The sequence below is a fragment of the Schistocerca cancellata genome, chromosome 1, assembly GCF_023864275.1.
Source record: "Schistocerca cancellata isolate TAMUIC-IGC-003103 chromosome 1, iqSchCanc2.1, whole genome shotgun sequence".
In the NCBI taxonomy this organism is placed as follows: Eukaryota; Metazoa; Arthropoda; class Insecta; order Orthoptera; family Acrididae; genus Schistocerca; species Schistocerca cancellata.
Window position 1 is genome coordinate 1,034,902,631 of NC_064626.1, and position 12,891 is coordinate 1,034,915,521.

At 42.3% G+C, this 12,891-nt stretch overlaps 1 protein-coding gene across 6 annotated transcripts in view; it reads left to right on the forward strand.

Annotated features, from left to right (window-relative positions):
• Positions 1–744: 744 nt before the first annotated feature.
• LOC126089805 (uncharacterized) overlaps positions 745–12,891 on the forward strand; it is a 49,379-nt gene continuing 37,232 nt past the window's right edge. For 5 of the 6 annotated variants that reach the window (XM_049906937.1, XM_049906939.1, XM_049906941.1 and 2 more), the window contains exon 1: positions 754–872. In XM_049906937.1, coding sequence (XP_049762894.1) covers positions 806–872 — 67 coding nt within the window. In that variant the 5' untranslated portion in view covers positions 754–805. Of the gene's footprint in view, positions 873–12,891 lie in introns of all 6 variants that reach the window. The other variant, XM_049906940.1, reaches the window with a different exon arrangement.

A 12,891-nucleotide genomic window follows, 5' to 3' on the forward strand; every position in this document is an offset into this window, starting at 1 on the left:
TCTTTCGAATTGTGAGTAATACTGCCCAGAAACAAAAACAAAGAAAGATAGAAAGAAATAAAGAAAGGAAACACGAAAACGCTCTCGGAACAGTTGACGTGATGCTGTCAAGAAAATTCGAAAGTGCTTTGAAGTTTGAGTGGAAATTGGGAAAATCATTTGCCATTGCGTATAGAAGATGAATGAGATGTCTACATAGTTGGACCCAAAAGCCAATTACATTTAGATTGGAAGTGTGAGAAATTGCGGAGAAGTTTCGAAATATTACGACAGGGTGACTCGTTGTCTCGAGGGGTGGCCTTGAAATCCCTGGCAGACCAGTGTGATTCATACTTTACCTAATTTTCCCAAATTATTTCGCATACTATAAAAATCGCTACAACTGAGCGACAACTGATTGCTCAATGATCGTTATCCCACTGAACTATAATGATGCCGATAACTTCAACTAGAGGTGCAGATGAATATCTCAGCTGCACAGCAAGGTACGCACTCAAACTGCGGTTCGTCACAAGCTGTTATTTGCGACTAACTTTAATTACTGCGGACGCTCCAGAAAGAAGGGTTAATTCCACGATTCTCGAAGCTTGTAATGCTGGCGAAGACGATATAGAGATGGAAACAGGGCAGCGAGGTCTGCGGCGCCAGTGGAGTGCTGTCATGTAGCAGTGGCCTGGGCGCCATGACGTGGCGCGGCATCGCGTCGCTATAAAGACGGCGCGGCGGACGGTATGACCCGCGCTTGCACAACGCAGGCAGGCAGGCAGGCAGGCCGGCCGCACTCTCCGCCCGTCACCGCCCAGGGATGGCGGCCGCCTTGGGCGCCCTCTGCTGTCTGTCGGCGCTGTGTCTGGCCACCGCCGCTCCAGCAGGTCAGTGGCTGGAAACATTTCCACCCGGCTCTCTCATCTCACTCAGGTGGAGGTCATCTCTTACACAGGGTGTTAGCGGTATAAGTGCTGATAAATTTGTTGGAGGCTGAGGACAGTGTACATCAGTATTCAGTTCATTTGCAGACTAATAATTGTAGCTGTTAGGAGTGACATGTTTTTGGGTTGGTTAATATCTCCACCTACATGTGACAAGAACAATCCATTTTTTTTTTTCCGGGGCAGCAAGTCAAGTGTTGAGGTGTGGACGCAGAGTGGTTGATCTTTACTGACAGGCATGATCCACTTAGCGGTTCAGTTACAACTGTGCAGGAAACATCACGTACTAAATTATGAGACGTGTTTGCCGGATGACTGTCATATGCAGAGAAAGAACAACGAGCACACTGACGTCGGTACATATTACGGTACCAATGATCAAAATATCTCTAAATGTACCTGTAACACCCTGCGTATTTGAAACTGTCAGATTAAATCTATTTATATTTTTACCTACCAAGATGATTGCCATAGGACTATATTTTATGCTAACTACGTTATCTACACAAATTAATACTGTTATAACAACAATTAAACTAAACAACAGCATATAATTGTGTTAATAATAATGACTAATAGAGAGATAGTCACTGCGGCTTTTCGTAGACGATGCTGTTGTACATGTACAAGTCACAGAGGTAGAAAAACTGTAGCGAATTGCAGGAATACCTTACAGGGATCGATACGTGGTGCAAGGATTGACAGTTGATCCTCAACATAAACACCGGCAACGTATTCTGCATAAATAGACGGGAAGACGCGTTATTATTTGTTTATAGGACTGCCGAACAATCACTGGACGCAGTTACGTCCATTAAATATCTGAGAGCTATTTAAAGTGGAACGACCGCGTAAAATTAATCGGATATCAGACTGAAATTCATTGAAAGAATCCTTAGAGGGTATTGTTCATCTGCGAAGACGGTAGCTTACAAAACACTAGTTCGACCGATACTTCAGTAGTAGTCGGTCAATTTGGGATGCTTACAAGATAGCACTGATAGATTAAATACAGAAGCTGCAAAAAAGAACAGTGCGTTTCGTCACAGATTCGTTTAGTAAGCACGAAAGCGGGATGAAGATGCTCGAGTCCACTCCAGTGGCAGATTCCTCAAGAAAAGCGTTTTGTTCAAATGGCTCTGACCACTATGGGACTTAAGATCTGAGATCATCAGTCCCCTAGAACTTAGAACTACTTAAATCTAACTAACCTAAGGACTTCACACACATCCATGCCCGAGGCAGGATTCGAATCTGCGACCGGAGCGGTCGCGCGGTTCCATACTGAAGTGCCTGGAACCGCTCGGCCACACCGGCCGGCAGCGTTTTGTACCACGATGTCGTTTACTATTAAAATTCCAAGAGCATAAGTTCCTGATATATTCCTGATATATTACTTTCTTCTGCTTATACATCGCGAGAAGACCACGAAGGTACAATTCAAGATATTAAGGAGCACTCAGAAGTTTCCCAGTCATCGTTCTTCCCATGCAGCTTTCGCGATCAAGACTAAAGAGAGGAATGGACTGCGGTACACAACAGGTTTTCGCCACTCTAAGGTGCCTTGCGTAGACATAGATGAAGGCAACAGATAATAATAATAATAATAATAATAATAATAATAATAATAATCACAGCAATAATAGTAAGCATTTTACCGTTTCGTTTTGGTCATTCTTAACTTGTAGCTTTTTTCATCTGTCAAGGCATGACTTCTTTAAATGCTTTGGTACTAGAATTCGAGGTCCTTAGAAGAGGGGTGGTTGGAGATAAAATATGTCACTGTTTACAGAAGTCTTTCGAAATAAAGGCACGCTGCACTGTTCCACATCCACTGCTACTAAATCAGAAGATAACTGTTCTGTGCAGGCAGGCATCCCTTTCTTACCCAGAAGTGGTCTTGGAGAGATAATTTAAAATCACATATGATCACTGTACCACAAAATACATAAACACCTGTTTCCCAATGATAGTGACAGGAATTCAGGGGCCAGTTTACCGGAGCATACTTTTTATAGTAAACACTGACAATGAGGATTCCATAATTTTTGATAGCACACACCACCTTCAGTGCACTTCATGGTTTCGGTGGCAGTACAAGCACATCTGCTTTATGATTTGCAACTATACTTGGATGTTTACTTCGTATGGAACACAAGAGATAACAAAAGAAACAAAAATGGGAAGACAGAATTAATAGATTTATAAAAAATAGCAATTAGATAGTGAAGAGAAGAAACAGAAAGATAATGACAAAACAAGCGGCTAATTGCTTCGTTTGTATACCTCGTTCATCGTAAGAATAAATCTGATGTAAACAAACACAAACGCGATGATTGGTCAGCAGCCGTAGCTCGTACCCTGATGTTGTTCCACTCTTTCAAGTAGATCCAACTTATGTATTAGATATCTTATTACTATATCACTATAAATGAAACTTTAAGACGTTCTGATGCCATCAAAGTTTTTCTTAATCATACTTTAGCGACGTAATTATTTTTTCAAAAATAATGTGTGCAGCCACAGTCCCTGTCAGCGCTACTTGTGCCCCTATCGTCTTGCGTTCATACGTACTGTGAAAAACAGACAACACTCCTTCCTGCTTCGTAGTGAAACACGCGCGCGGAACACCGTTAATAGTTAGAAACCAGTTGTTCTCAATGTTTTCACAAAATTGCAGAGAAAAATCTGCTTTAGAGGTTTTCGAAAAACGCCACGTAGTAAGTATAAGGGAGGGCTATTTAATTAATGATGGCGTAATCTGTAGAGTCACGTGTGCTCTTAGGCAGCTATTCGAAAACCGTTGTGGTTTACAACCTTTTTGTTTGATTTCAATACCTAATTCATTCAAATATGAAATTCATCAAATGTGTGGGAATTAACTCATACTTAACCATCATTTTTTTAAGAAAGATGCACGTCTTCTAGTTTGTAATTACATACTGCACGCAAAATTCTGGTTTTCACTGCAAATACACATTTTAAGAATCGACATTTTATAAAAGATTGTTGAAGGTTTTTGAAGTTAAAAAACACTACACAATTAAATTTTTTGGACAATAATGAAAAATAAAATACTCTTTCTTTCAATATGCCCATTGTTTTTAGGACAGATGCAAAACAATAATTTTCACGGCTTCGAGCACACTATACAAATGCGACATGACATTTAAGCTTCCAAACGTACTTGAACTAATGCACGAAGCTTTTTGACACGTCACTGCCGAACGATGGGGAAATGGAGAGCAGCACTCATAAAAGAGGAGGAGGAAATAGGGATATTTTTGGTGGCTAGGGATTCTGTTGCTGGTCGCCTCATTAATATGGTCCCAAAAGGAAGAATTGAACAAAAACTTTGAAACTCGTTACAGAAATGAAGAAGTGTGAGGATAAATTGGAAATGCAAACCATTCACAAAATCTAGTGTCCTACCAAAAAGTATCTACGGAATTTTGAAACAGATGACAAATGATCAGCTGTATGTAGTCTCCTGGGCTGCGTCTTTCAAAACAGCAAAGCTTGCTAATGGCAGTGTTGCCACCTCAGTTTCTACCTTGTAACCACCCAACACTTGAAATGTTCGTAAGTCAGCTATAAAGCCCCTAAAGAAACGAAAAACATTAGAGTGACGAAATAAAGGTGAATGTCAATGTATGATGGCGTAACTTCCTATACAGCAACCTTAAATGCATATAGCTGAGAAAAACACTTTGCAGTAAGTAAAGAATAAGTAAGATGTGGGGACCGCTACGGTCGCAGGTTCGAATCCTCCCTCGGGCATGGATGTGTGTGATGTCCTTAGGTTAGTTAGATTTAATTAGTTCTAAGTTCTAGGCGACTGATGACCTCAGAAGTTAAGTCGCATAGTGCTCAGAGCCATTTGAACCAAAGTAAAATATGCCCTGTAAACATTTCACTTCTGCAATACTCGCTGGTGCCCCTTGCTTGTCTCTGGTATTAAAGACATATCCACGTCAGAAATACATATGAGTTACAAGTGAAAATAAGTCTAATGAGTGAACAAAATTGTGAAAAAGGTTGACTATGCCTGAAAACACAGAGAATGTGGAGGGGGCGCCGGCACTTAAGATTTTCGCACGAGGCGACGAAATCTCTGGTGCCGGTACTACGTGAAATAACACATGTTTTGCTGGTCGTCATATAAAGGAGTAAAACTGTTGTTTGAGAGGAACCGCGTAACAGGCTGAGCTGCTGGAGCGGAAATATTTTGTTTCTTCGCGCATATCGGCAACTACGTACGCCGAAGTGTGTTGTGTGGTGGTGACTGTTTTGACAGCAAGCAAACGACAATGTCGAGTTTTTATTGATGTTTATTAAATACGAAGAAGAGTGCCAGTACAAACACTCTTCCTATAGAAAATTTCTGACAAGGTACGCGTAGGCCTACTCTTGGACTTCTACAAATTTCCTTAACATGTGACAATAGTACTACAAACACGAAATTATTTCTGGGTTATCACTTTATCGCGCTATTTTGTAAATTTCCCTTTCTGTTCTCGAGATAAATTGACCATCTATAGCGACGCAAGGCTTTTTTGATGCTTCCTAGTATCTTCTTTAATTACCATTTTGGAAAAGATTGTTTCGGAAAGATCCCAAAATTATTAAGATATATTCATTTAAGAGCTAGCATTAGACTCACTGTGAACTTCACCGCATTCAACATTTTTTAAGCTTTCTCAAAAATTTCTCACTGTGTTTTTCTTGAACCATTATCATTGTTTTCTTTAGATGACTGTAGACTGTAAATGTTGCGAAATCATGTTATGTTGGTGTATCAGTACATTATCTATCAGAGCACTGCTACATAAGCTACTAGTGTAGGAAAATGTATAACTTAAAGTATACTGTAATTGGCTAGTAACATGTCCTTACCAGATCTGTTTAAAAAAATTACATCAACATCATGAAAATCAATAGACCCTTCTTTCTATTTGACAGACATCAAAATAAAATATTAAAATTTTTCATAGAAATTCCTCAGTTATCCAATGGGAACCTGTGTACTGTAAAAACGACAAGTATTAAATTGCCCAATATTAACCCACAAAGACGTGCTTCTGTATCCTGATGTGTGCAGAATTTACTTATTTCTATAAGTCGGAATCAATATTAACTGTTTATAAAAACAACTCTCCCAAATCAATTACCAATAAATTTACTCTATTTTATCTCCATTAATATTTTGATGAAGCAAGCAGGTCATCGCTTCCCTCAAGTCTTTTTTGATGAATTTAAAGTCCCTGTCAATTTCATTTCCGGTAACATTTTCATCTCACAGTCCACCTCCGCGACTGAGTGCGTGCTCCGAGCATGTGACTGCAATGCAGAGGACCAGGGTTCAATTCTCAGTACATATTTCACATTCCTCTCATATAGACATACGTAAAATTTTCTCTCTCCCTGTCCACTTTTTCTTTGCTTTTTTCATTTTTTATTTTATTCATTTCGCTTAAGGGAGGAGAGTCAATATTGGACTATGTTCTTACTTGGTCTCTCTCACCGTGTGTGTGTGAGAGTATGTGTGTGTGTGTGTGTGTGTTTGTGTGTGTGTGTCCTCCATTTCGTTCATCTGTGTGTGTTGTCTTTTCCTGTAACAACTGACATGCGGTGGCTGGCGAGATGGGCAATAAAAGCGTCACTACGGTCACGGACTGTGGAACCTTGGTGCTAACGCACCCGGGAGCATGTGAACAACCGCAACAGTCCATAGGTCCGAGGAAAGTAACCACCGCGTAAATCATGATCTTGGAAACCTACTGAGGCGACAAAAAACTGCATGAAAAATGCTGTTCACTGGTAGTGAAGTTACATCTACGTCTGACATCCATTGACAGTCAGACTAATTACTATGCAACAAACTGGTCGACACGAACGTATAATATCTGGTGAAGGAATTACAGTCATTATTTGACGGTCGTGCTAGAACCCGACTAATACTCCCTAGATCCTGGACAACATGAACTTTTTGTGGAAAAAAGGCCAACTCGTAATTACCGTAACTGATGCGAAATTGCAGGCTAACTTACATGAAAACAGAAAGCGAAACGGAACTGGAATATTTATGTCGGCAGTCCCGTGGCATCTTAAAGGTACGAAAACGTGCAACATCTCTGTTCTGGACCTCGTACTACAAATAGAATAAAAATCTGCTCTAGCACACCTGTATAGCTATAAATTTTATCACGGTATTGAAACTAATCCTATCAAGTATGTGTCCATTATTCGTTGAATGTGCCTAACAAGTAAATTTGTGTGCTATAGAACAGTATTCTCACATGCAACTTTCGTACACGAACACGCAATTGGCGGATATGTAAACGATTAGAGTTATCGTTCTCTGTGACAGGTACAACGGCCACCAGAATGTATTAGCGGTATTGTTATTTGTGATTAGTGTCAACTCCAGGCCTGGTAGCTTACGTAAGGGGCAGTAGAAGTTGATTTGTCACTGTAAAGGACAGGGAGATGCCGCATAATCATGAGAGACAACGTTTTCAGTATCTGACAGAGTTTGAAAAGGGCGTCATACTGGGTCTCCATTTGGCTGGTTCTCGAATCAAGCAATGTCCAGTTTTTTTTGTGGCGACTGTATCTGACAGTGTCCTTATGTTGAAGTCCATCATAGCGTTAGGCCATGTATACTCTTCGTCAAGGATCCAAGTTGACTAAGTGTTATCACCACAAGGGAAGATTGCCGTGTCGTGCACCAAACGCCTCCATACCTGCGTCTGCCATCCGAGAACAGGTAATGGACTCCAGATAACGGTCTGCGTCATTCCGCACCATTGGTCGCAGAATAGCAGCAGCCGGACAAGGAAATTACCTTCGCAATCCTAGGCTGGCGTTAACACGGCAACAAAAACGGCTGTGGTTGGACTGGTCTCGTGACCGTCAAGTATGGACTGCTGACGAGTGGCCTGAGATAGAGTTCAGCAAAGAATCGCAGTTCTTCACTCGGTGATAAATGGCAGTTCACAAGTAGGTATGATAATAATAATAAAATTAGAGAAATCAGAGCCCCGATTTAAATGTTCTTTATTCCTGCGCAGTGTTCGAGAGTGGAACGGTAAAGAAACAGCTTGAAGATGGTTCAATAAACCACTTAATTGTGAATTGCAGAGTATCATGTAAATGTAGATGTTGATGTCGTGTTGCTGTTATGCTCGCTGTGCACGAGCTATTATCTTGAGCTCAGCCGGCGTCGCTGCGTTGCTTGTCTATCTTACACTACGTGACCAAAAGTATCCGGACATCTGGGTGAAAATGACTTACACGTTCGTGGTGCCTTCCATGGGTAATGCTGGAATTCAACATGATGGTGGCCCACCCTTATTCTTGGCGACAGCTTCCACTCTTGCAGGCATACGATCAATCAGGTGCAAGAAGGTTTCTTGCACTATGGCAGCCCATTCTTCAGGAGTGATGCACTGAGGAGAGGTATCAATGTCGGTCCGTGAGGCCTGGCACAAATTCGGCGTTCCAAAACATCCCAAAGGTGTTCTATAGGATTCATGTCAGGACTATGTGCAGGTCAGTCCATTACAGGTATGTTATTGTCGCGTAACCACTCCGCCACAGGCCGTGCATTATGAACACGTGATCGATCGTGTTGAAAGATGCAATCGCCATCCCCGAACTGCTCTTCAACAGTGTAGGTCTGTGCTGTAATAGTGCCATGCAAAACAATAAGGGGTACAAGCCCCCTCCTGGAAAAACACGACCACACCATAACACCACCGCCTCCGAATTTTACTGTTGGCACTACACACGCTGGCAGAAGACGTTCACGGGGCATTCGCCATTCCCACACCCTGCCATCGGATCGCCACATTGGTAATTACTTCACACAACGTTTTCCCACTGTTCAATCGTCCAATGTTTACGCTCCTTACACCAAGCGAGGGATCGTTTGGCATTTACCGGCGTTATGTGTGACTTATGAGCAGCCGCTCGACCGTGAAATCCAAGTTTTCTCTCCTCCCGCCTAACTGTCATAGTACTTGCAGTGGATCCTGGTGCAGTTTGGAATTACTGTGTGATGGCGTGGGCAGATGTCTGCCTATTACACATTACGACCCTCTTCCACTGCCGGTGGTCTCTGTCAGTCAACAGACGAGGTCAGCATGCACGCTTTTGTGCTGTTCGTGTCCCTTCACGTTTCCACTTCACTATCACATGGGAAACAGTGGACCTGGGGTGTTTAGGAGTGTGGATATCTCGCGTACAGACGTATGACATAACTGACATCCAATCACCTGACCACGTTCGAAGTCCGTGAGTTACGCAGAGCTCCCCATTCTGCTCTCTCACAATGTCTAATGTTACCGAGGTCGCTGATATGGAGTACCTGGTAGTAGGTGGCTGCACAATGCACCCAGTATAAAAAACGTATATTTTTGGGGGTGCCCGAATACTTTTGATCACATAGTTTATCTTCTGTCGCAACCTCCTGTTGTTCAGTAGACGGGGGTTGACTGATAAAGTGACGCGCTCCCTAAGTGTTTCTTTAAACAGTGTCGACAGTTTTGTCCAGAGTTTGCTCTATTGTCTCGCAACACAAGCAATTTTTGACATCGAGGCTTCTGTGCCGATTCAGCTGCTGAATGTATTGAAAAGTAAGCCCATCCACGACGAGTGTCAGCTATTTAAAAACTTTGCATTTTCCCTCTATAACTTCTGCCACTGAGTTTACTGAAACGGCAAATCAACGGCATCTTTGCTCCAACTACAGATCTTGTTAAAAATCTTCCCATGCATTCCGCGTTTGTTTGATTTGTCTTACGCCATACTTTTTACAATGTCATCAAAATGACTTTATTTTTGAACCGAGAGTACAGGACTCATAAAGTTTGTTCTTCAAACACATTCCAGACTTCTTGCTGCTCCTGTTACCTTTCAGGGCAGGGACGGGCTGAAACCTGCCGTCTTCTCGCTGGTGTCAGACATTGCACAGTGGCGACTACTATGTTTAAAATGATTTAGATAAAGTTCCTCTTGCTGAGTGTGCATTTCACAATGGAACTCAGATTTTAAGACGGACCACCAATGAGATCAACTGAACTGGTCCCTGCTGAAACTCTATTGTGGGTGTGACGCCAGCGTTCCTTAAAGACTATTATCTGGAATTTGATATCTAACGACAATGTTTGTGGGTAAGATAAGGATACCGAGTACTTCTCCGTGCAGACGAGAGAGCTAACAGGTTGTGATACTCGTTTGTTGAATAGAGTGATGAATACATTAACTGCGATCTCTTTGTAATTACTTCAAACTGCACAGTCGACAGTAAGGAATCCAGAGCAACTTCTTTACAAAATTTTGTAGAAGAAATAAATGCAATGAAGTGCTATAATAGCAGCTGAATCTATGAAAACGGCAGAACTACCAGTTCCCAGTGAGAAACCTTGATATGATTATGGATATTTTGATGATGATAGTTGAGAAACAGTTTCACTCCCAACTGAGTTCTGTAATTCATCGTGTTTAGAGCATGTAATACGGGATAAGGTTCGTTTCTTTCTCTCATTCATCGTCACTAAATTTGTACACCGCATACCCACTCAAAAAGCATAGCTTTTAACGAGCTCAAGATACTTTTGGAGGTACTCATTTCCGGTTAGTGAAATGTAGTGCCACACTATCATCATTCGCGATCAATTTAGTTCTTCACAGACACCTTAAAGCACTATACAAAACCTTACATAACCCTTTTAATTTTATTTCAGCAGTCTCTACTAATTTTAATTACAATTCCGACAGGATCTGTTTTCGGTGCAGTCAACTTCTTCCTTGTTTCTTTCAGTTGTTGATAATTATCCGTAAAGACTGTGTCTTCTTCTTTTCAGCCAGCCTGGGAGCTCTTCTTTTCTCAGAGAGTTATGTCTACCTGTCAGCGGCAATTGCCAATTTTTCATGGATTCCACTCATCGTCATGAGTTAATTTTTTTTAATCATGAAGTTAATTCTACTAAAAAAGTAAACGAATTATCTTCTCCCCCAATTAGTAACAACAGAATAATTTTAGTTCATTTTACGAACTGTTCTACTGAATCATTTTTAATCAGAAGCTTGGGAGAATGATGCATTATCGAAAATGGATCAGCTGTGACAACAAAGCTTACCGACAATCATTCTTCCCACGCCCTATTCGCGAGTGGAACATGGTTGAAGAGATCAGATAGTGGTACCGAAAGTACTCTCCGCCACACACCATTAGGTGGCTTGCGAAGTATGATGTAGATGCAGATGACAGTAAGATTATATTCTGGAAGCACTCACTCCGTCTTCAGGCCACGAGTGGCCTACGGGGACCATCCGACCGCCGTGTTATCCTCAGTGGAGGATGCAGATGGGAGGGGCGTGGGGTCAGCAGACCGCTCTCCCGGTCGTTATGATGGTATTCTTGACCGAAGCCGCTACTACTCGGTCGAGTAGCTCCTCAATTGGCATCACGAGGCTGAGTGCAGCCCAATATATTCTGGAAGAGTCCTCTTATTTGTTAGCTAGGTCCTTACATTGAGGGCAGCCGCTTCTTGTGTTGCTCGGTTAATTTTTGAGCCCTCTAATAGGAAGTGAATGAGCAAGGCAATGATGATTACTCTCAGAAGAAAATACAGAAGTTCGATGTGTGAGATTTCCATCATTCAGTTCTCTGATTTTAATATATAAGGAGCGATCAAAAAGTTTCCGTCTGAGGGTGTTACTGTGGCGTATGTGCAACGTGGTGCAACTTCGATGCAAGTATATAAGCACCGACATGCAAGCAAAGGATTAGTGTGGCATTAGTGTGTGATAAATGGAGATACGTGAACTATGGTGACGTTGTTACCTAATGCATCCTAACAGGCTCAACAAGCTGTTTTCTTTTCTTGGCTGCTGAAGCACAAACACCGGTGGACATCTAACTGATAATGAAAAAATGTGTGTGGGCAGCACGTCTGTCGAAAAGCACTGTTGTGGAATGGTGCGCCAAATTCCGTGCTGGATGCTGCCGCTTCATGATGACGCACGTCGCCATATCGTAACTCATAAGTTATGCCAACTGGAGTGGGAGACATTGGGGCACCCACTCTATGGTCCTGAACTCTCCCATGCGATTGTCACATCTTCTGTCCCTTAAAAATGACTAGAAAGGTCGACGTGTCCTGTAAGACGAAGATATTCAGCAGGCATTTGGGGATTTATTCATGCCACAGGACACTGTGTTTTACCAAAAGGATACCTACAACGTGGTGCGTCGATGGGATGATTGATTCAATGCTGACGGCGATTTTGACTAATTCGTGTAGCGATTTTGGGATGTGCGGCCTTCGAAATGAAAACTTTTGGGTCGCCCCATATACGAGGGTTGCCCAGAAAGTAATGCACCGCAGTTTTTTCTGGGACAATTCTTTATTAAACATGATGAGAATTACACACACGAAAGAATGGTGTTTTATCTACACACCCTATTTTTCCACGTAATCTCCATCCTGTTCTGTGACTTTCCAGTAGCGCAAAACAAGGGCATGTATGCCATGTCGGTACCAATCCTTGTCATGGCGGCGGAGCCAGTGCTTCACCTCATCATCCTCAAAATGTCTTCCACGAATGGCATCCTTTAATCAATGACAACATCAGCTCACTGCAACGTGTCAGGTGTGACAGCCGTGGATGGTGTCCTCGACCACTGCAAATCGTGGAGCTTCGTCGAACCGCCTTCTGATGACCTAACCCTCAGTTCCCAGCGACTAACTGTACTTCTGTCGATAGCAGGTGCTCCATAGACTTTGTACAAGCGTTCGTGAATATTCCCCACAGTGTCTTTCTCTGCAGTAAGAAAGTGAATGACCGCACATTGCTTGTAACGTACATCACCTACTGACGCCATTTTGAAACTGTCCTGCAGCTACGCTATCTGTCGGAAGTGACGGAAACTTGGCGCGCTCACTCATCATCA